Source organism: Lissotriton helveticus, chromosome 5_1, assembly GCF_964261635.1.
Source record: "Lissotriton helveticus chromosome 5_1, aLisHel1.1, whole genome shotgun sequence".
Lineage (NCBI taxonomy): Eukaryota > Metazoa > Chordata > Amphibia > Caudata > Salamandridae > Lissotriton > Lissotriton helveticus.
The window spans coordinates 1,376,976,788-1,377,004,056 of NC_136065.1; the positions used below are offsets into that span (position 1 = coordinate 1,376,976,788).

The 27,269-nt window shown below is 46.2% G+C and overlaps 1 protein-coding gene across 1 annotated transcript in view; it reads right to left on the reverse strand.

The window, feature by feature from the left end:
* TULP1 (TUB like protein 1) overlaps nucleotides 1-27,269 on the reverse strand; it is a 301,815-nt gene that overhangs the window by 26,452 nt on the left and 248,094 nt on the right. Inside the window, exon 11 of the mRNA XM_078640531.1 lies at nucleotides 11,084-11,182. Coding sequence (XP_078496657.1) covers nucleotides 11,084-11,182 — 99 coding nt within the window. The remainder of the gene's footprint in view (nucleotides 1-11,083; nucleotides 11,183-27,269) is intronic.

Below are 27,269 nucleotides of genomic sequence, written 5' to 3' on the forward strand. Positions count from 1 at the left end.
ACATTAGTGATCCCCGAAGGCTTGGGCAGTTCTAGGTACATACAAAGCTGACTACGTTGCCCTAATGGATAAAACTGTCCCACATGATGTAAACGCTGAAGCCAATGCATTTGCTATGTCATATTACAGAATGTATGAATGAATGAATAGCGGCATTTATAAAGCGTACGGCTACTCCCAGGAGTGTTCTGGCGCAAGTAGATAAGTAAAAGAGAGAGAGGGGGGAGTTGTATTTAAAGAATAAAAAGCCAGGTCTTCAGCTGTTTTTCAAAAGAACATTCATTGACTACTTGACGTACATTGGCTGGCAAGCATTTCCAAGCTTGTGGGCCCAGGAGGGAAAAGGATCTGCCTCCCCTTTTTACTCACTCTACCCTAGGAACTTTGGCAAAATGACCAGAAGATGACCGCAAAGTTCTACGGGAAGAGTAAAATTGATTCCTAGAGGACAAGTATTCTCAACCAGACTGGTGGAGAGCCCAGTGCTTGAGTGTCAAAGTTTATTAACATGATCCTTTTTTTGACCAGTATCCAGTGTAGGTTATTCAAATGGATCATCAATCACGAAGCTCACCTAGGTAGATAAACTACCAGACCAGCTGATGAATTCTGGACAGTCTGCAATTCCTGCAGCAGATATTGTGGGAGTCCTACATAAAGAACATCGGCATAATCTAATCTGGACACTACCAGGGTGAGGGGAATGGTAGTCCTATCTGGTAGGGCAAGGAATTGTAGGAATTCTAGGCCATGTGCATCAAATCAAAACAAGTGCCAACAACTGTGTGTCGATTTGGGTTTGAAGGGTCAGATGTTTGTCAGTTTTGATGCCCAAGTTCTTCACTACATCGACATGGGCATTAGGTGGAGGAGCCACATCTGGCCAGTGAGCTTGTAAGTCCAGGGATAAATTGTGACCAAAGCAGAGACTATCAGTCTTGTCACGGTCTTGTCACAGTTGCATTTGAGTTGGTTAAAACCCGTCCACTGAAAGACTGCAGAAAGCCAGGGTCTGATGGGAAATCCAATGACTCATCTTTCTTAAATGGGAAGAGTAGCTTGGCCTCAAAGGACTCGCCCAAAGTAGCCAAAGGAGTCATGTAGATGTTAAACATTGTAAGACCGAGTCCTGGGACCTGTAAAAGCTGTTTAGAGGAGTAGCTCCTCCAAACAGCGACTGTACTAAACTTTATGTGCTCAATTGATCTATTAGAGTATGAAAGATTTATTTATTTTTATAAATATACCTCTGGCTGGACTTTTATATTTTTTGTGCAGTAACTGTTTTGTTATTTGTATACAAGTCTGATTCTATTTGGGAAAAACAATACATTTGTCATCTCCTTTTTAGGTCTCCCTTTGTCTCGTGAGAGCTATTGTTATCACACAACACACAATGCAACAATAAACAATATACACAGATTTACACAGGGATTTATACACAGAAAGGGGCTTTTGGACAGCTCCTTTGAGCCATTGGCTTCTGTTTTCCAGCCGGCATTAGCTAAAAATGGTTGTCCATCAGAATTGGTATAGACCACAGCATTTCGTAGAAGTTAACATTTTAAAAGTAGTTTCACATACATATACTCTTTTTTAATCCCCCAATGGTTCCCACGTTCAGTTTACTCATGTGCATTCATAGCTCTCCAGTGCTCCCCACCATTTACTGCCCTGTGCTCCATATTTTCTAAATGTAGTTTGTAAAGGGCCCAGCAGTGTTCAGTGATACCGTGGCTTTAAGTTCTGCTCTTCCTTGCGTTTGGTTTGCTTATTATAACTTTATGTACTAGAAGAGCTGGCAGACAAAATGGCCACTACTGCGTTATGATAAATGTGAGTAAATGGGTCGTTACAGAGGCACGCTAACATTGCCCACTTTGAAATGAATAAAACATATTCCTAGATGCTTGCTGTGTGTTTGCATATGTTGCAGGCGCAGGCAGGTACACACATGGCTACCAACTTGGAATAGTTACAAACCCTTCAAAGATGGCAACTACGTGACCCACCATTGGCCATTTTGGCTTTTCTGCTTTACAGTTTCAACTTGGTCGATGGCCATTCTAGATCAGTTAAGTAAGAACAAAAAAACATTGCCAATAGGTTGGCACTCACCCTTTTAAGGTGTGACCAATTGGCTTTCCCAATGCTTCTTTTATTAATATATTGATCACTGTTGCTTTTTTTTTTACAGGGCAAACCACCTGAAGTATTTCTTATCCCCTTCCTGAATGTCTACGAGGGTGTCATCTATTTCCAAGCGGTTACCCTCCCCCATCGGCCACAACCCTCCACAATTAGAGGTTATAGATTTTTAGATGGTAATCAGTTTCTTCGCTGTGGGTCTGACATGTTCAAATAATAATGATGAGACCACCCTCCCTCTCATATGAATAATACTTGTCTTGCCGAACCTTAGCCTCGACTTGCAGAAGCATGTCTTCAGGTGGATTGTTTGTGGGGGTTACACCCCCTAATAAATGCTTTCTCTGGTGTGTCTATGTTACAGTTCACCTGGATGCTGCACCACCTGAGACATGGTTGCTTGTCCCCATGAGAGTGGATTTCTTTGTAATCTTTCAATATGATGCTAATTCCCCACTGCCTTGTCACATTCTGTTTTCTATGACCTAGTTCGAATTGAGCCCGTCTTCCCTCCACGCCCTCACACACATGCACACAAGTGCAATACCGTAAGCATCAGAAACTCCTGACAGAAAAAATATTTATTTAAAGGGATTAAAGGGCTTCACTGTACTTTGAAATCCCACTTTGTCTACCCAACATAAAATCAAAGTAATCTTGCAGCTACACTCACACACGTGTAAAACAGGTGCATTAACTAACCAAGTCATCTTACTGGTATTGGAACCTGAGACCTGAGTTACACACTTGTACCAGCAACTAACACTAGGACTCCTTAGTAATCTTATTGGGATTGGGGTCTGACACGTGCAGGGGAGAAGTGTCAGTGGCATATTTCCCTTTCCCTTTTCGTCTAACACTCAGATGCCTCAATGATCGGATAAACATGAAGGGGTGAACAACCTTTACAACTAAACTTTTACAACGCACTACCATTACAACGCGGTCATTACAACGCAAACCATTACAACGCATTGCGCTGGGGGGCGCTCTAGGATAGGGAATAAGTTTAATTTACTATCCAACACCTTCCCTAGTGTCCACGGGGACTGGTGTTGGAATAGTAAATTAAACTTTTCACTATCCAGCACCCCAAAGCGCTATGCGTTGTAATGGATTGCGATGTAAAAACCGTGTTGTAAAGGCAGGCGTTGTAATAGCTTGCGTTGTAACGTCATACATCCCATGAAGGGCTTCAAGAATGTTTACTTTTCAAATGCTGCTTTTTCTCCCACTGACACCTCTACACAACCCAATACACCTTATATCCCTCAATCATGTTCTTCAGTTGGGTACACCATAGTGACTGCTGGGAATTCACAAGCACAGCACACACCCCACAGTTAATACGGTCCAAGATACACCCCATGACCACTCTGGAGATTGAAATAAATTAAGGGAGCTTAGGCTATCTTTTACAAACAACAGTATCACGCTCCCACCGGAAAGGATAGGTAATTCTGCTGCTCGGGCATTGTCCCAGAGGGCTGCAGGCCATGGGGCTGTTTACAGAGCAGGAAGGCTTGCCAGAACTGAAACATGTCCCCACTGCCCCCATTCTAGTAGCAGTCTCTTGCAGTGTGGGCTGGTTTGAATAATGTTGCCAGTGCTGATTTTGGCTTCCAGTCTGGCCCTGGCATAGTGAGTAAGCCTAAGCAAAATTTATATAACTGCGGCGTAATTTTGGGAAGTTCACATTATGTATGTTGCGCAAAATTGCCAAAATTACGCCATTAAGCGACTTTGCATAATTGTATTGTATTGTATTGTAATTGCATTTATATAGCGCTTAACCCTGACGAGGCGTCGAAGAGCTTTTTCAGCGAGTAGCACGCTACTCCGGGACCCATAGAGGATTAGTGTTGAATTAGTATAGTGAACCATGCAAGTACATTTTAAGTGGTGGATAGGTTAGCCAGTTATTTGGATTTGGAATGATAGCAGAAGGATAGAGAAGGACAAAGGTTTGTATTTATGTAGCGTTTGTTGACGCACGCTATTCAGGAAGCCTACAAAGGATTAGTGGTGAATTAATATGGTGAAATATGAAGTAATTTCAGTGGTGGATATTAGTCAGTTACTTGGAGTGAGAAGGATAGCGGAGGGATAAAAGGGGAAGAAAGATTTGCATTCATATTGCACTTGTTACCCCTAATGGGTGTTGAATCGCTTTTCTGGCGAGTAGCACGCTACTCCGGAACCCATAAATGATTACTGTTGAAAATTAGTATAGTAAAAAATATGAAGTAATTTGAGTAGTGGATATGTTATTCAGTTATTTGGGTAGTATATTAGTATAGTTTAATATGGAATTTGAGAAGTGAACATGTTAGTCTGTTAATTTCGATTTAAAAGGATAGTGGAGGGATAAAAGAGTGAAAGATAATTTTTTTTTTTAGGTCTTAGCAATAGGAAGAGGCGTTTGGATGAGTAAAAAGGAGTTTTGGGTATTGCTAAATGAGAAAAAGGGCAGCATTTCTGGCCCTAGTCCCGACCAGTCTCGAACAGGCTCAAACAGGCAACTACCCTTGTCCTCTCCGCCCTTAACAGGCTCAAACAGGAAACTGCCCTTGTCCTCTCTGGCCTTAACAGGCTCAAACAGGCAACTACCCTTGTCCTCTCCGCCCTTAGCCTCGACGCTCGGGCTGAGACGCCCTAAGCCTGGCCTTTTTTATAGCCCTAGTAATCAGGTGACCCCTTCAGCTAATGGGAACCCTAGCCCTAACACTATCCAATCACAACACTAGCCCTAAAATCTAGAACCAATAGGAGACCAGGACCTTACTGCCAATCTTAGCCCTAGTGCAAGCTGCCAATCAGTTAAAAAACCCTGATTTCTACGTCCAATAAAGGCCTTAGCCCTACCAGTAGTCCCAACCCAAGTCCAAGCAGCCAATGGTACAGGTTGCCCTAGTCCCTACATTCGTGGTAAAAAATGTACCACAAACTGATGGGGACAAAAGAACGCAAACGACTCTTGTCCGTGGCACATTAGTTCAAATGCAGACTTACATTACAAATTGACACAGGGATGCATTTCATGCTAAAATATAGCGCAAAATCATGTATTCACAATTTGCATAATTACGTCTAATTTTGTGTAATTGTGCCATCATTTTGCTTCTATATTTAAAAGCAAATTATAGAAATTTCACATACCCCTAAGAAGAAAAGACAACACTGATACTTTCCAGTACTGTGGATCTGCCCAAAACCGGGAGAAAAAAACCCTGACATACAGTTCGAAGAGAAACACTGGACCACAAAATTATATCCATTATTTCCTAGCCCACCACTAACGAAGAAACAGGTAACAAGTTCATAGCAATTAAACTCCAAAGAGAGAACACACAATGTCTGTTTTTAGCTTTCGAGAGCAGGTTTTCTTGGCGACAGTTGAATCTGAATGAAGACAAGGTCTCTTATCGCCAGCAGAAGCCTCAGACTCCAGGATTACACTGGTAGCCTGACATTACTTTTGAAATAATCCACTGCAGGAACGGAAAAACTGGAGTCCAGAAAAAAAACTCCAACTGACCATGCCAAACCCCAAGGTGAGAAGCAAAATATGGACTGCAGGAACACAAGGAAAATGGGGATTCCAGATGAGTCCAGAGAGCAAGCAACCAGGCAAAACACAATCGCGACACAACTAGACTCGAAAAGCATCTCCTCACATAGTGCTGAAAGAGGATGTGGAGGAAAAGAACAGGAAGTAAAAATCTTCATCTTGGATTGGGAAAGTTTCTATATATTATAAAGAATTGTGTGCCAAACATAGTAATCAGTGCCTGTTTGGGAGTCGGTAATTTAGAACTGCAGAACCAGAACAAAGGCATTATTGAAATTGGGCAGGACTTACACTTACTGATTTTCTGAATACAGAGGTGAATTAACCAGATTCAAATATAAAAAAATGAGGAAAGATAACTCTGACCGACAGCGTTATAGAGAGACACCAGGTCAAACAGTAAATGTCATCTTCATGCTTTTAGATGCATTGTTACAGAGACGCTACATACAGGGAACAGACTCGCCACAGAATGCCTTGCGTGAGCTTCAGCAGAGACGCCAAACCATGCAGGGCAGGAGAAGGCCGGAAAGTGAGGACATTGCAGGTGGTGGTTTTGAGAGAGAAGACGGATGAAGCTTACAGGACGGAGGAAGCTTGAGTCTTACAGTGACAGGATTAATGATCTTGGAGACTTCAAATGGATCTTTTCTATGGAGGGAGGGGAGAATTTGTTTGTTCACGGTGCATTGGGATAGGGAGTCTGCAACATTATTACCAGGTATATGTGAGAGAAGAAAATCAAATTTCTGAAATAAAGGCCCACCGGACTTGACAACTATTCTGACATTAAGCTTGCTGAGACACTTGTAGGCTTTGATAAGTGTGGACTGTTATGTAGAATTGAGCAACTAGAACAAAATGGCGCCATTCAATAAAGGCTGATTTGATAGCAAGGAGTTCTTTTTATAGGTTATAGGACGGATTAGAACATTGGAATGTTGGAAGCTCCATTTGAAAACAATGGAGTGCTCCGGGTTTATAATGGCTGGTATAAGCCTGGAGCTCCAACATTCCAACGTTTCAAAGGCTTCGGGGAGCCTGAGGGGATTTCAATCCCCTCACGCTCCCTGAAGGCTTTGTTTTATTTGTTAGAACATTCTGCCCTCTAGTGGAAGAATGTTCTAATAGCCTTATAGCTCTTCGTAACAGGGCTATACCGGCTATTAAAGTTCCGCTGCCTTGTTAAAGTCCCTTGCCTTCGGCTCGGGCCTTTAACGCTGCAGCAGGCCTTTAATAGCCGGTATAGCCCGCTACAGCGGGCTATAAGGCTATAGTAAAGTTTAGCTGGAGTAAGCTTTCGTGAAAAGTATGCAGTCAGGGGTTCCTGTCCATCAGAAACTATTTGGTTCAAAACAGTACCCATTGTTTGGTCAGAAGCATCGGTTTCCAGGAAAAATGGTTGAAAGATGTCTGGTAGTGGAATAAAAGGGGCCTGTACAAACTCATCTTTCAGTTTATTAAAGACTGTGGTGGTTCGATGATTCCATTGGAAGTCCTTCCCTTCTTCAGGAGATCAGGGATCGTGGATACAATCTTGGAAAAGTTTCAGATAAACTTGCGGAAACAATTTGCCAGGCCCAGAAAGTCTGCATCTCTTTATTGAGGAAGGGATTAAACAATCCGAGATTGCTTTAACTTTCTGATAGCCCATGCCAATCCCTTCTGAAGAAAGGATGTAACCCAAATACTCCCAAATATTCTACAAGAACTAGCACTAAATAACAATAAGACTGGACCAGATATTCTGATTGAGGCAGAAGAAACCCAGAGGAGTTGGTGCAGGGTCTTCAAATTCAAACTTGTCTCTATTCCCTGCACTAGGGAAGAGCCTTTCAGGTTCCGGAGTCCTTGAGTTAACGAGTAGGATGCATTGGGCAGGAACTTAGAAGAAGCCCTCTTTTACCGCAATGTAGACACAAGGCCATTTTCACTGTCTTGAGCTTTCTTCTTCGGCCAGTGGACCACTCATGAAGCCAACTTGCATTGTTTTTGTTTGTGAAAAACCCTACTCTGTGACTGTTTCCGATGTTCCATCCTCCTCTCCTGTATTTGACTGTCAATTTGGATGATCAGTTGAATAAGATCTTGCAATGTTGCTGGTATGGTACCACTAATGAGTTAATCTATTACCTAATCTTTAAGCCCTTGACGAAGCAGAGTGACTAGGGCTAAACCAGGGCAATTGATCACACTAGCATTCCAAAAACAAACCTCCTACTGCCCAGTGGCGTAACGAAAGTCGTAGGGGCGCAAAGTACACAGAGGGGCCCCGCTCCGGATTTAATCTGGCGGTCTCTGACGTGAGTACAGTGCTGAGGGGGCCCCCTGCAGTGCCTGGGCCCCCCCGCACTGCGGGGGATGCGGGGGCATGTGTTAACACTGAAACAGGATGTAACCTTGAATCTTGGATTTGTAAAATGTCAATACATTGTAAAGATTTGAGTGCCAAAAATAGTTATTAGCACCTGTTTTGAAGTTAGGAATTTAGAAAGTTGAAGCCAGAACAAGTGTATAATTAAATGGGGCAGGAATGACTGTTACTGATGTTGTGAATATAGATGTGAGTTGACGAGATTTGAATAGAAAGAACCATGAAAGAGGTACCAGGGATGCAGAAGTTAAACCGGTCAAACAGTAAATCCCTTTTGCATTCAGCGTTATAGATATGCCACATACATGGAACCAGACTCACCCCAGAATGGCTACTGTGAGCTCTAGCAGCGAGCTGTGTGGACAAATGAGAAGACCAGGGAGCCAGGACATCATGGTGGCAGCTTCGCGAAGGAAGCTGAAGCCGCAGAGGCCCCTGCTTCAACCTGGCAGGCTGTGCATGTAAGGAGGACCTCCTACCACCAGTTCGCAGATTATAGACGAAGGTCTGGAGCATTTTACATTCTAATTGTATTTAAGAAAGTCACCATGTCTTCTGGGGATGCACGTAGCTAGCACGGGCTTAATCAGCACAAAAGGCAAAACTATTTCAGTGAACTGCAGTGCTGTGCTTTTACAGGATTTTCTGGTTTACACCTGTCAGCTTACTCTGCGCACACCTGTACAGGTGAAATGCTGCCCTGATCACCTCTCTTGTGTCTGTGAAACAGCATCCATCATCTCTGCCAAAAGTGGCAAGTCTTTGTTGATTACTTTCTGAGAAATCTCAACGTACCTTAAGTGTAACTAATCAAATCCTGCATGAGAAGGAGATTTTGGGTGAGCGGGAAGACGAGTTGTCCAGATGGGCAAGGACACATTCTCAGGGGTTGGGCTTCCTGGCACGATCCTCGTGTCATTCACCACTACAAAAGGGTGCGGTTACCCTAGGCATGGAGGGTTCAGGGTTCCACTTGGGTCAAGGGGCTTAAGGACTAGTCATAATATTGGATACACGGCAGCTAGTCTTGCCCTGCCTAGCACAAGCAGCCTTGGATTCTGTTTTAAGTTCTCCTTAGAATCAGCCTAGGTTTGTGTGAGCAGTCATACAGGCCTGCCAGTGCGAGAAGTCACCTTCCTTTTGTTCCCAGCAGCTGTGGACAGTTCCAAAGGCTCAAATCCGAATTCTGACAACACTTATTCTTAATCTTTTCCGTTTTATCTACTTCCAATAACATATTATTTTCTTTCTTTGTGTAATCTTCAGCCTGAACCTCAACCTAAGCTTTTTACTCAATATAGATTAGAAGGAGAGTCTGCTAATCCCCAGGTCACCTCGCAGGTACCAGCCACCCAGGGGATAGTGAGACCTACCCAGACATCAGTTTGTCCAGGACAGTAACCGTGAGGGGTATTTAGTCACATTCAGCAATTATCTAACATGGTGGCTGTTTTCATGTTTAAACTCAAGACGAGCTTTAGAGTTTAAAGAAAAACAGAGAAGAGGTAAAAGAGAAACCCCCTCTAAGCAGACAGCCTACTAGACAGCAGAGCTTTCTGGTTGCTAAAGACTTCTTACCGACATTCTCAAACCTTCCCAGGGAATACATTCGCCCACTGCTTACCATTGCCTTTGTGTTTTGTAACTCACATTTGCTTGCTTTATTTGTGCTGGTTTTATTTGTTTTAGAATGTCCAGCATGTCTTTGTCCCTCCCGTGGAACAATGAATTTGTTTCACCTATCTGGCTCCTGGCATTCCTCCATGAGTGCTTGCTTTCTGGGAACTCTTTTTTTCTTTTTCATGAGGCACTCCGTGGAAGATGTTTCCTGCCTTCTATCTTTCTGCTTGAATGATTCTATTTATTTCTGCCACTAATCTCCAGGCCTGTGATGAAAAATGTTCTAGCTACGACCTTGTTTATTTGGGTCAGTACTCTTTACTAGTAGCATAACTTAAACTTCCTCAATTTCATGACCATGCCATTGCCGCTGGAAGTAGGGCAGTAGGAGGTGCAGAAGCACCCCCAAAATAACCATGCAGGAGTTCAGAAGTCAATGAGCAATAAACAGGCCTTTACATTTTGTGTTTATCTCGTATCATTTGCTGTGCATTCAAAGAGGTCAAATGTTAGGCTTGTCTTCCGAGGGAGGTTGGTGTTTACTTTAATTTCTCTGTCAGCAAGGTGAGAGGATTTATGTAATAATCTTGCTGGGTATTGTGTGTGTGTAAGGAAATGCTGTAGTATGGTGTCTTTTTCTAGCACACAATAACATTTAAATGCCAGTATATTAACTGTACACATATTTAAGAATGTATCAAAACTAGGAAAGCACAAATGGAGCACATTTATTTTGTAATTCTGAGGTGAGGTAAAATCAAAGATTTTAATATGATCAGAACAAATCAATACATTAGATGATGCTGAGTTCCACACATTATCATTTGAGCACTGTATAGTTTTATCAGTAAAACTGTATGTCTGTGCTAGGGCACTTACCTCCCAGTTGCACCCATGTGCATTCTTCACTAGACCCATTTATGTCCCTGAACTGGACTCAATGTACACTCAGCTAGAGCAGTTACCTTCCCACAGCAACACCCACATGCATTATTTGCTAGACCGAGGTTTGTGAGTAAGGTGGATCAGTTCTGTGCTCTGCTATACCACTCATACCCTTTACCGCCCCACAGATACACCAATTTGCATCCTTGAATTGGGCCCAACTGTGTCTGTGAGCTAGATCCAATTGTGTATACAGCTGGATTCCTGAGCTTCCAGAGTCCGGACACACCTGCACCTTTTGTTTGCTGTATACCCAGCCCCTGTTAATCCTCATAACTTTCCTAGCTAGGCTAACTTAAATGCACAACTATGACAACCACATTCATTCTGCTGTAAGAATCAATCAAAGGTTTGGTACAAGTGGGACGTTGGTACTGGAGTAGGACTTACGCTGACATGTGCGCCTGGTTCTCAATTTAACTTACGTTACGAGGACGGATCGGGACTCTCTCATTGTCAGAATTCATTCCTGGGATTAATACAGTCATCTTTCGGGGCCCCTTGAATCCTAAGACATTGGTCTCCTGAAAAAGAAATTGAAGTTCCGTCAGCCAGTATCAGCCTGACATGCTAAAAACGCAAACATACATTTTGTGAGAGAACTCTCAGGGAGCTGTTGTGGCAAGTGCCGTGTGTTTTCATTCAGGACTCCTCCGCCAGGAGTGCAGAAAAGAGGCATGTTTAGTGTCACTGCAAATTTAATACATGTACATGCTTTCAACCACCAAGCCTTTTCACTGACATGACCAATATTGTTGTGTTGACCAAATAGTTTTTCTCCTAAACCCATCAATTCCTTTACTCTCAAGACAGTCTCCAAACTAACTCTATTTGCCCTGCTTGACCATTCTTTTCTGGCTTATAATGTCCACTACTGAAAATAGTCTACATATGCTAAACGCAGCACTACTCGCTGGTAGCTAAAGAGAACTTCGAAATAAAGAACAGCATAAGGCTTTCCACCATGCCTTGCTCATTGGCACACATTTGCTGTGCATGCACAGAGGTCAAATGTCAGGCTCGGTCTTCCGAGGGAGGCTGGTGGGTGTTTACTTTTGTTTCTCTGACAGCAAAGTGTGAGGATGTATGTGATGATCTTGCTAGGTACTGGGGGTGTGCAAGGAAATGCTGTAGTATGCTGTCTTTTTGTAGTACACAAACACATTTACATGCCAGTAAATGAACTGTACAAATATTTAAGAATATATTATAATTAGGAAAGCACAAATGAAGCAAATATTTTTGTAATTCTCAAGTGTGATGGGAACAAATATTTTAATACGATCAAAACAAATCAATACACTACATGATGAAGATTTTCACACATCGTTTGTGTGCTGTATAGTTTCATCAGTTACACTGTATGTCTGTGGAAATATAATAGTAATTTCAATTGAAAATGTATTGTCTGTAATGGCAGTGCACTACTGAACCATGCATACTCCACCCCATACCACTCAAACCTACTACATGCCACTCTACTGTACTCTACGCCATTACACTTTACGTCACTCCACCCTATGACAACGCACTTGACAACACTCTACTCTACTCTATTCCACCCTACGCCCCTCCACTGTACGCCACTACACCCTAAGCCACTCCACTCTACTTTACTTCACTGGGTGCCACTCCACTCTACTCACTCTATACCACTTCACTCTACAAGACCCCACTCTACTCTACAACACTCCATGCCACCGCAATCCACTCTACGCCACTGTCTTCAACACTACTAATATTTAGCCATGCTGAACAGCAGTCGCCCTTGTGTAGAATATGGCTAAAACACATTGGCAAAGCCAAATAGCTTTGCCAATGTTTGTTATGTTAAGAGTGTTATTCGAAGTGCACCACTTTTTTCAAACTCCTGTGAAAAGGACCAGGTAATTATTGCACCTGGTGAAAAAGAACCACATCACCACTAAACTAGCCAACTCTCTGGATATTCACCTATGATGGCCAAACCATTACAACTGCTGAGAGCATCATCATTGGTGGTGTCACAGATGGGTTTCAGTATTAGTGGTGCATTGCAAATTGTACTTATGATCTTTGTATGGACATGTCTCTTTTCATTCATTCATTCATAGAGGCTTTATTCGAGTATTTCTCATAAAAGCACAATACATACAATAATATTAAAACAGTATTAAATGATTGCCTCTCAACAAATAAAAGCAAGTACTATTCATAAAAAGCATAAATATAAATATATATACATGAATTATAAAATACAAACTGCGTCAGGTAGCTTAAATAAACCCTCCCAACGTAAACAGTTACTTGACTAACATTTTATCCCTAATGTCTCTTTTCGCATGATCACCCCCAAGTTTTGAACTAATGCTGCTGTGTTTTTGACTCTGAAGGTGAACTGAGGCCTGCTAAACAGACCACAGTGCCAGTGCTGTGACCATTAACCCCTTCCATGCTGATGACGGCCCCCGTCCGTCATGCATCACGGTGGGCGTGTGCTGATGACGGCTGGGGGCCGTCATGATCCCGCCCACTCTTTAAAACGGCCGCAGAGCGCGAAAATTCGCAGCGCATGCAAGGGGTTAAAGTATGTGTCTAACTGGTTTATGCACAAGTGGCATACAATAACTCACGTATAAGTCACTAGTATGAGGTACCCAGGGTAACCAGGGCCTGTAAATTAAAATGTCTCTCGTGAGCTGAAGCATTTATTGTGCCAACACTAGTGTGACAAAGCAAAGTTTGACACCCAGCCTACCATTATTAACTGGCAGAGCAGTTTTAAATTATTAATTCGAATTTGCCATTAAAGGGAATAGAAGTCTACACTCTCCTTTTTAATATCTATAAGTCACCACTAAAACAGGCCAACTGAGCCCTAAAGGCAAGGTGCATTATATTAAAGAGCTTAGCATGTAGCTTTTAACTTTACACGACCTGACAGTAAAAACACTGAACTGTAGTTTTTCCTAGGAAAGGCTAGTTGCCCTATTGGTGAGTACAGGGTTACAACTCAGCAGTGCTATCTTCTGAATAGGTCTACTAAATATGATACTTCAAGGTATCATAAGAATCGCTGCATTAAACACGACTTGATGCTGAAGTCAAATTTAATGTAACTTTTGCACAAGTAGCAATTTTAGTAAGCTGCCACTTTGATGGCCAAAGTTTTCCAGTGACCATTTACATTTGCTGGACAAGAAACAGCCTTCTGCCCTCCTGGGAGAAGGTATGAATGACTATCGGGAAGGAATACAAAGGGCCTGTCATTTGAAGATGTGTAAACTCTTCCAGGCAGGAGGGCCAAACAGAGTGTGCACCCAAAAGGCAATATTCAATGGGGAGAAGCCCCTTGGTATCCATACCTCTGTGTTGGCTAGGGAGTGCTACACACCAGAGTGTGAAAGTGGGCAGAATAATGCATTCTGGACTAGCTAAATGTAAATGTAAATGTGTAGTACTTGTATAGCGCACAAATCACCCATGAGGCATCTTGGCGCTTGTACGCATACCGCTGTGGAACCCTTCCTGGCTTTTCCCTGTGAAATGCCCACTCATGGGCACCCCCAAGGTGAAGCCAGGCATCCTAGCGTTGTTGGGGCCGTTGTGGAGATTAAGCAAGCTATTGCCCAGAGTTGCAGAGTGGGACCCATGATTAGAATAGGCACTGAGGCGAGAATTATCAGGTCTGAGGAAATTGAGCCCGAGACCCGCCGAGGCGGGAATTGAACCCTGGTCCCGGGCTAGACTTCTGCATTAGGGTCTGCCACTCTAACCATTGAGCCACACTTCTCCACTAAATACTACACTACACAGGAAATTGTCATTGGGCGGGAAGGGACCTGGTAGCCAATTGGCTAGTAGTCACCATATCCTCCCAGGGGGACCAAACTGGGCATAGAAATGGCACCCCTGTCACCTTGACCACAGATAAAGTCCGTAATGAAGAGTGGACTGAAGAAGAACTGCCATGCTGTTCCCTGGACCCAGCAAAGAGACGCTGTACAAAGACTGGACTGCAACTGCTACTCCATAGGTTAGAAAAGAGAGGACTGTGCCTGCGGTGTCCTGCTCGAGTAAAAGTCATTCCTAAGTCTCAGACAGAAGAACTGACTCCAACAGTCAGTTGGTTGAGTACCTGTTATAGCTACTGGGCCAAAAAAAGCTGAAGATACCTGCCTTGTAGGTTGGTAGCCAAGATCACCTGACCACTGCTGACTACCAACATGCAGCCTAGGAGACCTAGGCCTGACCCTCAAAAGTTGCACCTGCATTTGCTGTACCAGAGAGAGTCATCAGAGTGTAGTTACCCAGTATGGAAGTTATCCCCAGTTAAAGGGAGCTGCTGGTTTCACTGTAACTGTAACTGGAGACCAATACATCAGTCGAAACTGGTTTTTGGTTGGACTTCAACTGGATTTCGAGGGTAATCTACCCCTGTGGCCAAAGTCGCCCCACCGTGCTCGTGGACTGAGGAGTCACCCCAGGAAAACCCTCATCACCATTAGAGATTCTCTGCATCCCTGAGCAACTTAGGTTCCTGTATCCCTTGCATCAAGGACCACTCCATTTACGTCTACGGCAGTTTGCCCATAGATCCTGGAGACTGCCTTGACTCAGAGATAAATAGTCAAACAAGCCTCTCTGGCCTCTGGGACTAGCTCCCTGCCAGAGTTGGTTGCCCAAAGTGGGCCGGAGTAGTAGTTTACAACTTCATAAATGTTTTCCAATCCTTGCAAAGTTTGAGCACAAGTGTGGTCCATCACAATGAGTTATTGTGTTGAACGAAAAAGCAGGGATTTATAGTCTCTCAAAATTTATATCTCCAGAATCCGCCATTGGATTTTTGCCGCTAAAGTCTCCTTTTCAAGCTATTAGACTAAGGTCGCAGTGTGTACAGGAAGTGGAATGCTGATTGAAGCCGAGGGATAATTTTATAGTTCAAACCAGCTTTCTCTGCCAATTAGATAAGCTCCAGAGGTTCTACGCGCAAATGTTGGGACCCAGGTCCTTGATTGAAAGTATTTACTCTGTAACGCTGAATAATTATACTCAATCGCAGTTCCACTGAGGCTCATGACACAAATCATGTGCAATGACCGAGGAAACCAATTACCTTAATGGCGTCAAACTATTGCTTGGGGAGGATCTTACTGACTGACAGCCATCAGTCAAATAATCCCACCACACACACTCAATTGCTTCTAAGGTTCCACCAAGTCCCACTGAGCAACCCCTGCTCCAGTTCTCATGCATTTTTTTAGATGTATTCTTTATTGATTTTCGAATGTTATATGGAAAACTGAATAAGTGAAATAAATAAAGGCATAACACTGTTAATGTTAAAGGAATATAAAAAAATAAAAAATGAAAAATTAAGATAAATAGCACAATACATGCATATTAAAATCTAATCTATACGCATAAGTCTCCACACTTAAAGACTGCCAAAACTACTGGTATCATTTTGAGGCTTGGATACTGAATCTTTTCCTAAAGGGATTCAAACAGCTCCCCTCAATGAGGGGAACTGGAGTTAGTCACTATGGCACTTATCTTCCTGGCTATCAAAAGTTTTTTGAGGACTGTAGTTTAGCATAGGCATGAAATGCCAGATATTATTGTATCCAAATCTACATCACACAATGCATACTTGCTTTTTATGAGATCGGTTGGTGATATGAAACTAAAATCCCTTCGACCCAAAGCTTCCTCAAGAATTTATGATGACTCCTCAGCTGTGAAATGGGTATAAGAAAAGTTCAATCAACCTCTCTCTTTATGAAATACACAATTTCAAAATGTTCTTTTATGAGAAAAGCAGTACTTGCAATATTTGTGCTACCTTTTCAATTAGGTTGCATAGCCTGTGTAAGAGCATTCCTACTTAGACCCTTCCTGAGAGTTTGTGGATCTTCTGTTGATAGTGGCATTTTTGCACATTTACGTATCTCAAGAGAGCTCACAAGCGGCTCTAATGTGGCCTGTTAGGGCTAGTTAAGACACATACACAAATAAGTAATTAAATTCAATGGGAGTTACAGGGTCGAATTTCACATCGGCAGTGTTATTCACATGTTAAGCATGATTATGAGCATTTCATCCTTTTCAGATTGCTAACAAGCATTTGCAATGCAATAGGTCTTGCAGTTGTTAGAGTTTGAGCCATTGGCATTGTAAATGGCAATGCCTTTTATTTATGTGTTGGTTTATAAAAGGTAAATAAAAGGCATTGTCATTTACAATGCCAATAGGTTACACTCTCGCAAATGCGAGACCTATTGCATTGCAAATGCTTGTTGTTTTTTGCAGTACATCCGGTTGTTGTACAGTGCACCATGAGCTAGGCTTTGGTTTAATGGCCAGTACTCACAAACTATCACCATCGCTAGAGGCACCTGTCAGGGCTGTCCCCTATCCCCACTTATTTTTGCCTTGCAGATAGAGCCACTTGCATGTTCCCTTCAGAACTTTCATTCAAAACATGGGATACTATAAGGGGACGGCCGCTAATAGTCTCCCTATATGCAGTTGACCTGGATCTTTATATTTAGAGGCCCAGGGAAAACCTCACCCTGGTCAATAGTGAGGGTCTTCAGTTCTTCGGTCACTAAGGGCTCCATATTATTAACAGAAAAAATTCAGATATTTTTCCCTAGTTGAATTGAACGACTCCTGCGTCCTTGAATGCCCCTTGGCATGGAGTACTAATGGGGTGAGATACTGGGTGTGCGCATTACCTGTGACCTCAAGGAACTACTTGGCTGAAAATTTGGTTTAGCACTAGAAGTACTCAAAACACGGGATGAATGTTGAATATGACTGCCATTGCCCCTACTAGGTCGTATTTAGATTATTAAGATGGTTGTGCTCCTGAAGGCTTTCTTTCTCTTTACCAATATCCCGGCCACAATTCCGACGGCCTTTGGGGAGCTAAACAGCCGTGTCCCCAATAGGGTGTGTTGACCCAGCCTATGAAAGCCGGCAGCCTGGCAGTACAGGGCTTGCAGGCCTATTATGTTGTGGTATAGGCGCACTATATTAAATATTGACTCCAGAGTCCTGAAGTGACGATGCATGCTCAAATCGAGCCTACCATCATGCGTCCCAAACTTCCATTGAGTGCCCTTTGCAAGAAACCCTATGTACAAATGAACTATGTTGACACAGTTGGAATGACATGTGTGGCCTGGTGAGAACCACCTAATTTCATATTCTCCACTTCTTTCGGCTGGGTACAATCCTTTGCTTCCTCCCCCCTTTAGAAAGACTAACACTACGTACTTTAATGCAGGCAGATATTGACACTCCGGGTGACTTTTTCCCTAGGGGGGAATTCAATAGTCTGACCAGTTTTCTAGGCCATGAAAGACCATGTCCCATGATTACTTTATCTACTATCGACTACGCTCCACAGCGAGTTGCTTACCTAGTCCATCACCTGAATTTGAAGCACTTTACATTAGATGCAAAGAGGGGACATGAGCCGATCTATTTTGTTTCTGAACGCAAAAATAATTTTCAAAACCCTGGGACAGTCCCATTGAAGCTGGTTGGACTGGAAGAGAGATCTGGGGACACTGACCCCTGACAAATGCTGAACCCACTGCTGTGCACAGGTACAAGACGACCCTCTCACATATCGTCATAAACATAGACACTTTAAATGTCTGCACCGTCTCAATTTCACTACAGTACATTTGGCCAAATTTGCAGATGCTTCTCCAGTTCCCTGGAAGAAATGTTGTTCTAATAATGTGGGCTTCTTGCAGGTCTCGTGGTACTGCCCTAGGATGACTGAGTACTATTCCAGGATGTTTGGTCTACTGAGTGACATGGTGGGATCTATCCTATCCCCCACCCTCCCTTTGTTGCCTTGTTGGTTGCTCACGTAGATGCTCTCAAGGGGACCCATTGATTTGCAGCTATGCCCTTAATACTGGTTAAAAGTAGAGTGGCTATTCATTGGATGCAAAAAAAATCTCCAAACATGACCACTGGTTGCAGGATATGATATATTGTAAAGGACAGGTTGAAATATATGCTCAGGAGTTGCATCCCGTATCCTGCCCTAAAGACTTCTGGGACCCACATGGAACATATATCCTGCGCTAAAGACTTCTGGGACCCACATGGAACATATATCCTGCCCTAAAGACTTCTGGGACTCACATGTAACATATCGCCTGCTACAGGCTCACTCTGATACCTCCTCAATGAACAGTGCTGTGGCCTCCTCATCCCGCTAGTACCACAATGTCAATTTAGTACACTACACCTCCCTGCAGCGACATCCTATATTGTCTACAGTTTCCTACCATGGAGTCACCCAAATGATTGTATAGTTTACAACTGGTTAACCCATGTGATTATTTTTCCTGCCATCAATGTATTTATTGTACCTAACATTTTCTTTTGATATCTATTACTTTGTTCCATATCTCAATTAGTTGTTGTTGTTGTTATTTTTTTTTAAAGAAATTTGACGCAGGTTGGAATGGTGGCAGATTCACTCACTCAAGCATCTATACACGCACATCAGTGGATTAAGCACCTGCTCCAGAGAGCTATGTGCAACCAACATGCCACTCATACCTTAGTGGCAGAGGTTTGCATTATTACTCCTGCTGTTCTGCAGGGAGGGGCCCTTGGACTGTGGACCCTTTTTTTGTGAGGGAAAGCTTCTTCTGCTGCAACCATGCTTTAAATGCTCCCTGAGGAATTAAATATTCCACTGCTGTTGGCCCAGCTGTAACTGGCCTGTCGAAAAGCCAAAAATGTTTGGCATTGTCAGTGCTTGTTTAAATTGGTGATGTTAATGAAAGAGCGAACTCTTACAAAATACCTTTGGTTTTGTGTGTGAAGCGAGCAGATCTTTTTGCCATAAGCTAGAACACATTGTACAATGTTGAACTATAGCTACCAAGAGTCTCCATGTCATATGTGACACCTATTTAGCAAACCTCACTTTCCATGTTGAAGATTTTGAGCCCATAAGAATATTAAAAGCAAAACTACAAGGCCCTGAATACAACATGCTGTTGACGGGTGGTACATGAGCAAAGAAAGGTATAATTGAGGTAGTTTAGTTAGTTAGTTAGTTAGATTGGCTCGTGATGCTGAGACGATGAAAGACCGGGATGCTGTCCGAGAGCTGAACGAATGCTGAAGAAGAATCGATTTGCAGATTTAGAATTTGAACAAAAATTATTAGAAAAAGATTGCGGAAGAATCGAGGAGGAAGATAGTGTCAGAGAAGAGTGCGACAGAGGCGCTGCATCTAGAAGAGGTCATTTTTAGGTTTTGCCTGGCGAAAAGATGCGCTCTGCGCATCTTTTTCGCGCAGGCGAAAACCTAATGAGAACTGTAGTGTGGGTTTGGGTCGGCCCTCGTCATTCATTGGCTGGCTCCATAAATGGAGCCTAGCCATTGGACGAGGGGCCTGTCCGTCAATGCCGGACCAGATTCGGGGGCGTTCCCGAGATTCTTTGGCTTTTGCCGACGTCACGCGACGTCAGCCGAAAGCCGGGAACGCCCCCGAATCTGGTCCGGCATTGCCGGCACCTGCCTTCCTGCTCCGTGAGCGGTGGTGCCTTTGTTATTCCTCCTCACTTGTATTTATGTTGCTCATCTGTGCCACTACCTCCCCTGGAACCCTATTTCCATGTTCTCTGCTCCCTGTGCCCATTATTGACTGTTTGCTTTCCGTTCTTTCCCTGTAATTGCCGTTATCTTCCTGTACTTGTGTCCCTTGCCCGTTCCCTCTACATGTTGCACGCCCCCCCTCCGTTCTTGTTTGGCTTCCTACCTGTGTCGGATTTGTCTCCTCTTCCACACCTGTGTTGCTTCCTTCGCCTCCTCCATGTACCTGTGTCCCTCTCGCTGTATTCGCCCTCCATTCCCCGTTCTCGTTTGCTGTACCTGTCTTGGTTCCCCACCCCCCTGTACCTGCCTCGCCCAGGCGTCCCGCCCTGCTCCCTGGCCTGCCTCGGTAATGATCTGTCAGTGCTCGGCGGTTCCCCCGGGGCGCAAGGGCGGCTGTGAGTGCGAGCAGTGTGCAGTGAGTTGGCAGTTAATGCAGTGTCATCTGTAGCAGTTCCGTGCAGGCGTTGCTGCTGAGGGTCCGGCAGCATACGGTGGAGTTAGGGACCGAGCTCGTGCCGGGGTCTTCCACCTCCGGTGCGCATCTGATTGCGCAGCTGCTGACGTCCTGCCCTCGCGAGCTTCGCTCCTTCAAGCTGCCGCGCGCCCGGCTCCCAGGGGAGTTCTTTCGCTCCTGAACTCTTCCTCGTGGACTCCGTGCCTGGACTGAAGTGTATCCTGTGCCGAGGAGGGCGCGCTTCCCGAGTGCTACCGAACCCTCACTTTGTGGGACTTTATTCTTTCTCCATAGTGTGCCGGGCCCTGAGCGGAGTGGGCTCTCCCCCCCCCCATACCCTGCCCCCCCTCTCTTGCTCCTCGTGGGTCCATCCACTATTCGGTCCTGTGGCGACGGCTGCTCCGTTGTGGCACAGCTCCCGCGTGGGACCCTCGTTTTGGTGGTAGCGGGTCCTGCATGAAGGAAGGGGACCCTGCTGGTACTGCTGTTCCTGAACTCTCGCGCCTTGCATGCAGAATCCGCTGGCCAGCCTGCAAGGGGTCCGTCCCTGCTGACCCAGGGGGTCCCGTCTGACATGATGTATCTTTGGGTGAGTGCGGCCACGATTTGCTCGTACATTCCTTCCCCTGACGCTACTTGGTGTTGTAATCCTCAGAACTGTGCTTCCTCCACTCTCGGTAATCTTCTGCAGTATCGTTCCTCTGGCACCCACTACTGGCTACCTCCTGCACGTGTCCTCCCCAGACACTCGTCGCTGGCCTCCTTGTGCACCCTTCTTCCTTTGCCACCTCTGGCACAGTCGTAGCTCTGACACTGCTCGCTGCCGCTTCACAGCGCTGCACTCCTGAACACCTTTGGCGCCTGCCTTCCCCTGGCTGAATGCTGGCCGCCCTCTGCTTCTACCTTCCCCTGCCTCCACTCAATGCTGTGTCGCGTAGCTCCTTGTCCCCCTTACTACCGGACATCGCATGCACGTATTCCTCGCACCCGCTTTTGCCCACGTGCTCTGCTCACTGCACACACCTTCCTCGGACTCTCACAGCAGACTACCTTCTGCGCGCCTCTTTGAATCTACTCGCTGCTATAATGCACAGTTTTGCCCTCCCTTTACGGTTGCCCGGCTTCATCTGAAACGAACCCACTTGAAGCTATATTCTGCACGTGCGTTCCTTTGACACCTACCAGCCACCTTCTGCTCCTGCCTTCCTCTGATACTACTCGCTGCTCTGATGCCCAGCCAGACACACTATCCTTCACTGAAGTGGTCCTCCTGTTTGTTCCTTTGACTCACACCTTTGAGCCACTTTTTGCTTGCTCCTTCCTCTGATCCGAAGCTGGCCATCATTAGTGCTCTTCTTTCTCTCGACCTCAAGGTAGCCAGCCGCCTTCTGCATGCTCATATCTCTGAAACTACTTGCTGCTATGATGCAGCCCCGCTTTTCCCATAAGTGCTTGCACACCTTCTGCACTAGCCTTCTTGGAAAGCAGTGTAGCCCTCTCCCAGCCTGCCATCTCCCAGCCTGCCCTCTCCCAGCCTGCCCTCTCCCAGCCTGCCCTCTCCCAGCCTGTCCTCTCCCAGCCTGTCCTCTCCCAGCCTGTCCTCTCCCAGCCTGTCCTCTCGCAGCCTGTCCTCTCGCAGCCTGTCCTCTCGCAGCCTGTTCTCTCCCAGCCTGTTCTCTCCCAGCCTGTCTCCTCCCTGCCCTTTCCCAGCCTGCCCTCTCTCAGCCTGCCCTCTCCCAGCCTGCCCTCTCCCAGCCTGCCCTCTCCCAGCCTGCCCTCTCCCAGCCTGCCCTCTCCCAGCCTGCCCTCTCCCAGCCTGCCCTCTCCCAGCCTGCCCTCCCAGCCTGCCCTCTCCCAGCCTGTCCTCTCGCAGCCTGTCCTCTCGCAGCCTGTCCTCTCGCAGCCTGTCCTCTCCCGGCCTGCCCACTCCCAGCCTGTCCCCTCCCTGCCCTTGCCCAGCCTGTCCACTTCCAGCCTGCCTTTTCCCAGCCTGCCCTTTCCCAGCCTGCCCTTTCCCAGCCTGTCCTCTCCCAGCCTGTCTACTTCCAGCCTGCCCTCTCCCAACGTGCCCTCTCCCAACCTGCCCTCTCCCAGCCTGTCCCCTCCCTGCCCTCTCCCAGCCTGCCCTCTCCCAGCTTGTCCCCTCCCTCTCCCAGCCTGCCCTCTCCCAGCCTGTCTCCTCCCTGCCCTCTCCCAGCCTGTCCTCTCCCTGCCTGTTGTCGTGTCCCGGCGGCAGCAGGCAGGAGCGTGCACTGCGTCCCCGAAGTAACAGCCCTAAAGCAAGCAAGAAGTACGCCCCCCCTCCCACCAATCCCTGTTAGGTAGTGGAAACTGTCCAAACTGGGGTGCAGACAGCCCCTCTCACCTTTCGGCCTGGTACCACTGCACCAGCCGCACTACTTCCCTACTGACCGTTCTCCACTTCAGCCCCGTCTAAATTACAATTCATGCTTGTGCCCCTGTCGCCTGCTTGTGCCTCAGTTTTCGTGCCCCTGTTGCCTGCTTGTGCCTGTTTTCGTGCCCCTGTTGCCTGCTTGTGCCTCCGTGTGCCCCTTTTGCCTGCTTGTGCCTCCGTGTGCCCCTGTTGCCTGCTTGTGCCTCCGTGTGCCCCTGTTGCCTCCGTGTGCCCCTGTTGCCTGCTTGTGCCTCCGTGTGCCCCTGTTGCCTGCTTGTGCCTCCGTTTTTGTGCCCCTGTTGCCTGCTTGTGCCTCCGTTTTTGTGCCCCTGTTGCCTGCTTGGGCCTCCGTTTTGGTGCCCCTGTTGCGTGTGCCCCTGTTGCCTGCTTGTGCCTATGTGTGCCCCTGTTGCCTGCTTGTGTCTCTGTGTGCCCCTGTTGTCTGCTTGTGCCTCTGTGTGCCCCTGTTGCCTGCTTGTGCGTCTGTGTGCCCCTGTTGCCTGCTTGTGCGTCTGTGTGCCCCTGTTGCCTGCTTGTGCCTCTGTGTGCCCCTGTTGCCTGCTTGTGCCTCCGTGTGCCCCTGTTGCCTGCTTGTGCTGTGTGGGTGTGTGTGGAGGGCTCTGTGTGGCTGTGTGTGTGGGGGGCTCTGTGTGGCTGTGTGTGGCTGTGTGTGTGGGGGCTCTGTGTGGCTGTGTGTGGGGGTGTGTGTGGGGGGGCTCTGTGTGTGTGTCATTTGCGAGAGATAAAGCTAGTGGCATTGTAAATGACAATGCCATTTATTTATGTTAAAAAAACATAAATAAAAATAATGTCAAGAGCAATGCCAATAGTGGAGAAGCGTGGCTCAGTGGTTAGAGGCGGCAGACCCGGAAGCTGAGATCGGCCGTGGACCAGGGTTCGATTCCCCGCCTCGGCGGGACTCGGGCTAAAAAATTCCACGGACTTGACAATTCTCGCTCCGGTGCCTACTCGACTCACGGGGTCACACTCTGCGACTCTGGGCAATAGCTTGCTTAATCTCCACTACGGCCCCTCGCAGCGGGATGCCTGGCTTTCACCTTGTGGATACCCTGCCGGGGTATCTCACAGGGGAATACCAGGACGGGTTCCCTAAGCAAGCGCCTTGATGCCTTCGGGTGATACGTGCGCTATATAAGTCGCAATACATAGCTCTAACTTTAACAAAGGCAAAACCATTGCATTGTAAATGCTTGTTCTGTCCTGAGACCTGTCCTGAAGTCTTTGTCTCCTGATCCTTTTCAGGGGACCCTTCCAGCTCCTTGGCCAAGGGGTTGGTTTCTACACCATTCTAGGTAATTAAAATTCTATATAGTATGCCAATGTACTGCTCTCACTATCCTCTTTTTTCAGTGACTGTCATTTTGAAACCTCATTCTAATATAGGTGACTGATTAATACATTAATTGATGTTTCCTTCCTGGGAAGACGGAGCTCGTACTGTATTCTTGTTTTGACTCACTTTAATTAACTAGATAAAACATTTAAACTTTTCCCACGTCTGTGGTGTGAGAAAGTGCCATCTTTCTAGCATGGGTATGCCCCCACTTTTTGCTGAATTGCTGATGTGCTTTGACTGAGTGTGCCCTAAGCTCCTGCCAACCAGGTGCCCAGGGCCTGTGTTCTTTCCCTAAAACTGTGTTTAAACTAAAACATAATTGGCATCTCTGGCCTCCTGTCAGCCCCTAGTAAATAGTACCCTAGGTACCCAGGGCATGGTGACCAGAGAAGGCCCCTAAGGGTTGCAGCCCTTACTGTGCCACCCTTAGGGACCCTGTACCCTGACACCCACACACTGCCTTTGCAGGCTGAGTGTCTACGTACAGAACTAAACAGAGAGTTGACATGGCACACATCCCTGTGTGCCATGCCCACAAGCTCACTGCCCTGGCACCCATCAGTCACCCCTCTAGCTGGGTGCCCTATGCCAGTGGTGTGGGCACAGGTGCATGAGTCCTGTGCCCCTACACTACACAGGGCCATTCCTGGGCACGGTAAGTGCAGTGCTGCCATTTAAGAGTATATGGTGCTGGGAGGTCATCATTACGAACTCCACAGCACCATGATGGCTTCACTTAAGACTGAGAAGTTTGATATCAAATTTCCCAGCACATTAAACCCGCACTGATGCCAGTGTGTGATTTAATGTAAAATGCACAACAGAGGGCATCTTACAGATGCCCCCTGAAACCTAACCAACTCCCAGTGTCCTGACTGTGTGGCTACCGAGGCTGCCACCACCAGACATGTTTCTGGACCCCTGGGTCGAGAGCCTGCCGCTCTCGGGGGCCTGGAACAATGCACATCCTGGGACGAGGTGCCAAGCCTCCGCTCCCAGGATGGGCAGGGGCATACCACCTTTGTGAGCTTCTCCAGGCCACTTGCTGTACTCAGCAACTGGCCCCCACTGGTTCTGACCCCCACTCTGGTGGGAAAGACGGCGGGAAAACCTAAGTGAGGAAAGGGGGTGTGCCAGCCTATGCCAACCCCTCCCCTCAGGTTTGGGAGGCGAGGTGAAGCACGACTCCGGGCTCCGGCCATCTTGAAGATGGGGAGCCCTGCCCAATCACAGCTAGGCTCCTGTACCCCTCCCACAAGAGAGGAACAGGCTAGGGGGTGTACCCACCACAGGACAGGGACCCATTGGTCCCTGCCCTTGCCCTTGCCCTACCTGTAACTCCCCTGAATTTAGTATTTAGGGGCACCCTGAACCTTTCTTCCTCAGATCCCAATTGCAACAACTAGAAGACCAAGAAACAAGAAGACCTGCCGCGCAGCCGCTAACAAAAGGACGACGCCCATTGACTTGGCCCCAGATCTCTACAGGCCTGTTGATCCTTGAACCTGCTCCTGTGAAACTCCGGCGTCTCCTGCGGACAGCAACCTCAACAACCCCGGAGGACCTGCCTGCCTTGAACTTTCCAAAAGACTGGGACTCCCACAAGCAGAGGTTCTGCTCCAACAGCAACACCCCTCGTGCCAGCCAGGAACCGCAAATCCAGCCCACTCTGCACCCGCCAAACCTGGCCTGTGCCTGAGTGACCCAAGACCACAAGGTCATTCCCCTGGCGACTGGAACCTGAAGTCCATTGCCCAAAGACCCTCCTCGACGAACCAGACGACGCCTGCAGCCTCAGAACCAGGGACCCCTCCAACCGCGACCAGCCGAGGGTAAGATTTCCCGACACCAAAAGACACCCCTGCACCAGGTGCCCTGCGACCCCCTGTGCCCTCCTTTGGGGTACCTACCTCTTCTCCAAGATCCCACCGTTGCCACCAATGTAAGAAAGTGGCTCTATATATACTGGACCAAAGTAAGGTACAGTGTGTATAGAGTCCCCAGACCCCAGAGGCATGACAGAGCTTAAATTTAGATATAACCTTATATAAATGCAGTTGATTACTTTAAGGATTACTTAGGTCCCGGGACTGAATCCAGGATCCAGTCCTGTTGTTAGAAAAGTAATCCTTAAAGTAATCAACTGCATTTATGTAGGAAAAACCCATTGAGCTCAATGTTAAATTGTGTTTAGAATTGTGCTGCCTATTGCAATCACTGTAGCTATTGTACTTACAAAGTCTATTGCCTTTCTGCAAAGTAATTACCTAAAGTCACTCATATTGAGAAAACATCATACTGTTCTCTCACACATACAGACCAAGCACAACACTAGTAGCTATTGCACCAAAGAGAGAGTGGTGAGCTAAAGGACTGTTCCACGTTCTCTGTAAAGGGTATAAAACTACAAGAAGTACAGTACTGCCGAAGAAACAGTAAACCTCTTATGGAATTACTGTACATTCATGTACTCACATAGAATGATGAATCCTCACCTATCTAGCATGGTACGTTTTATCAATGGGTACCACATCTAGCACTAGAAAGAATCCAAGAGTGCTACTGTTTACTGGTGCACTGTGTTTTGGCTATGGGTTCCACTTTTTTGGTGAGGTTATGTCCTTTATTCAACATTTATGTTCTCCCTTTGACAGATGTCAAACCTAACTAAAAAGTGTGTGTAATTGAGCTAAAATGTTTTTACTTGTGCTTCCCTAACATAAGTTTAAAAACATACGGGTCAAGCAACAGACATTGTTCTCTTTCCTATAGACATGTGTC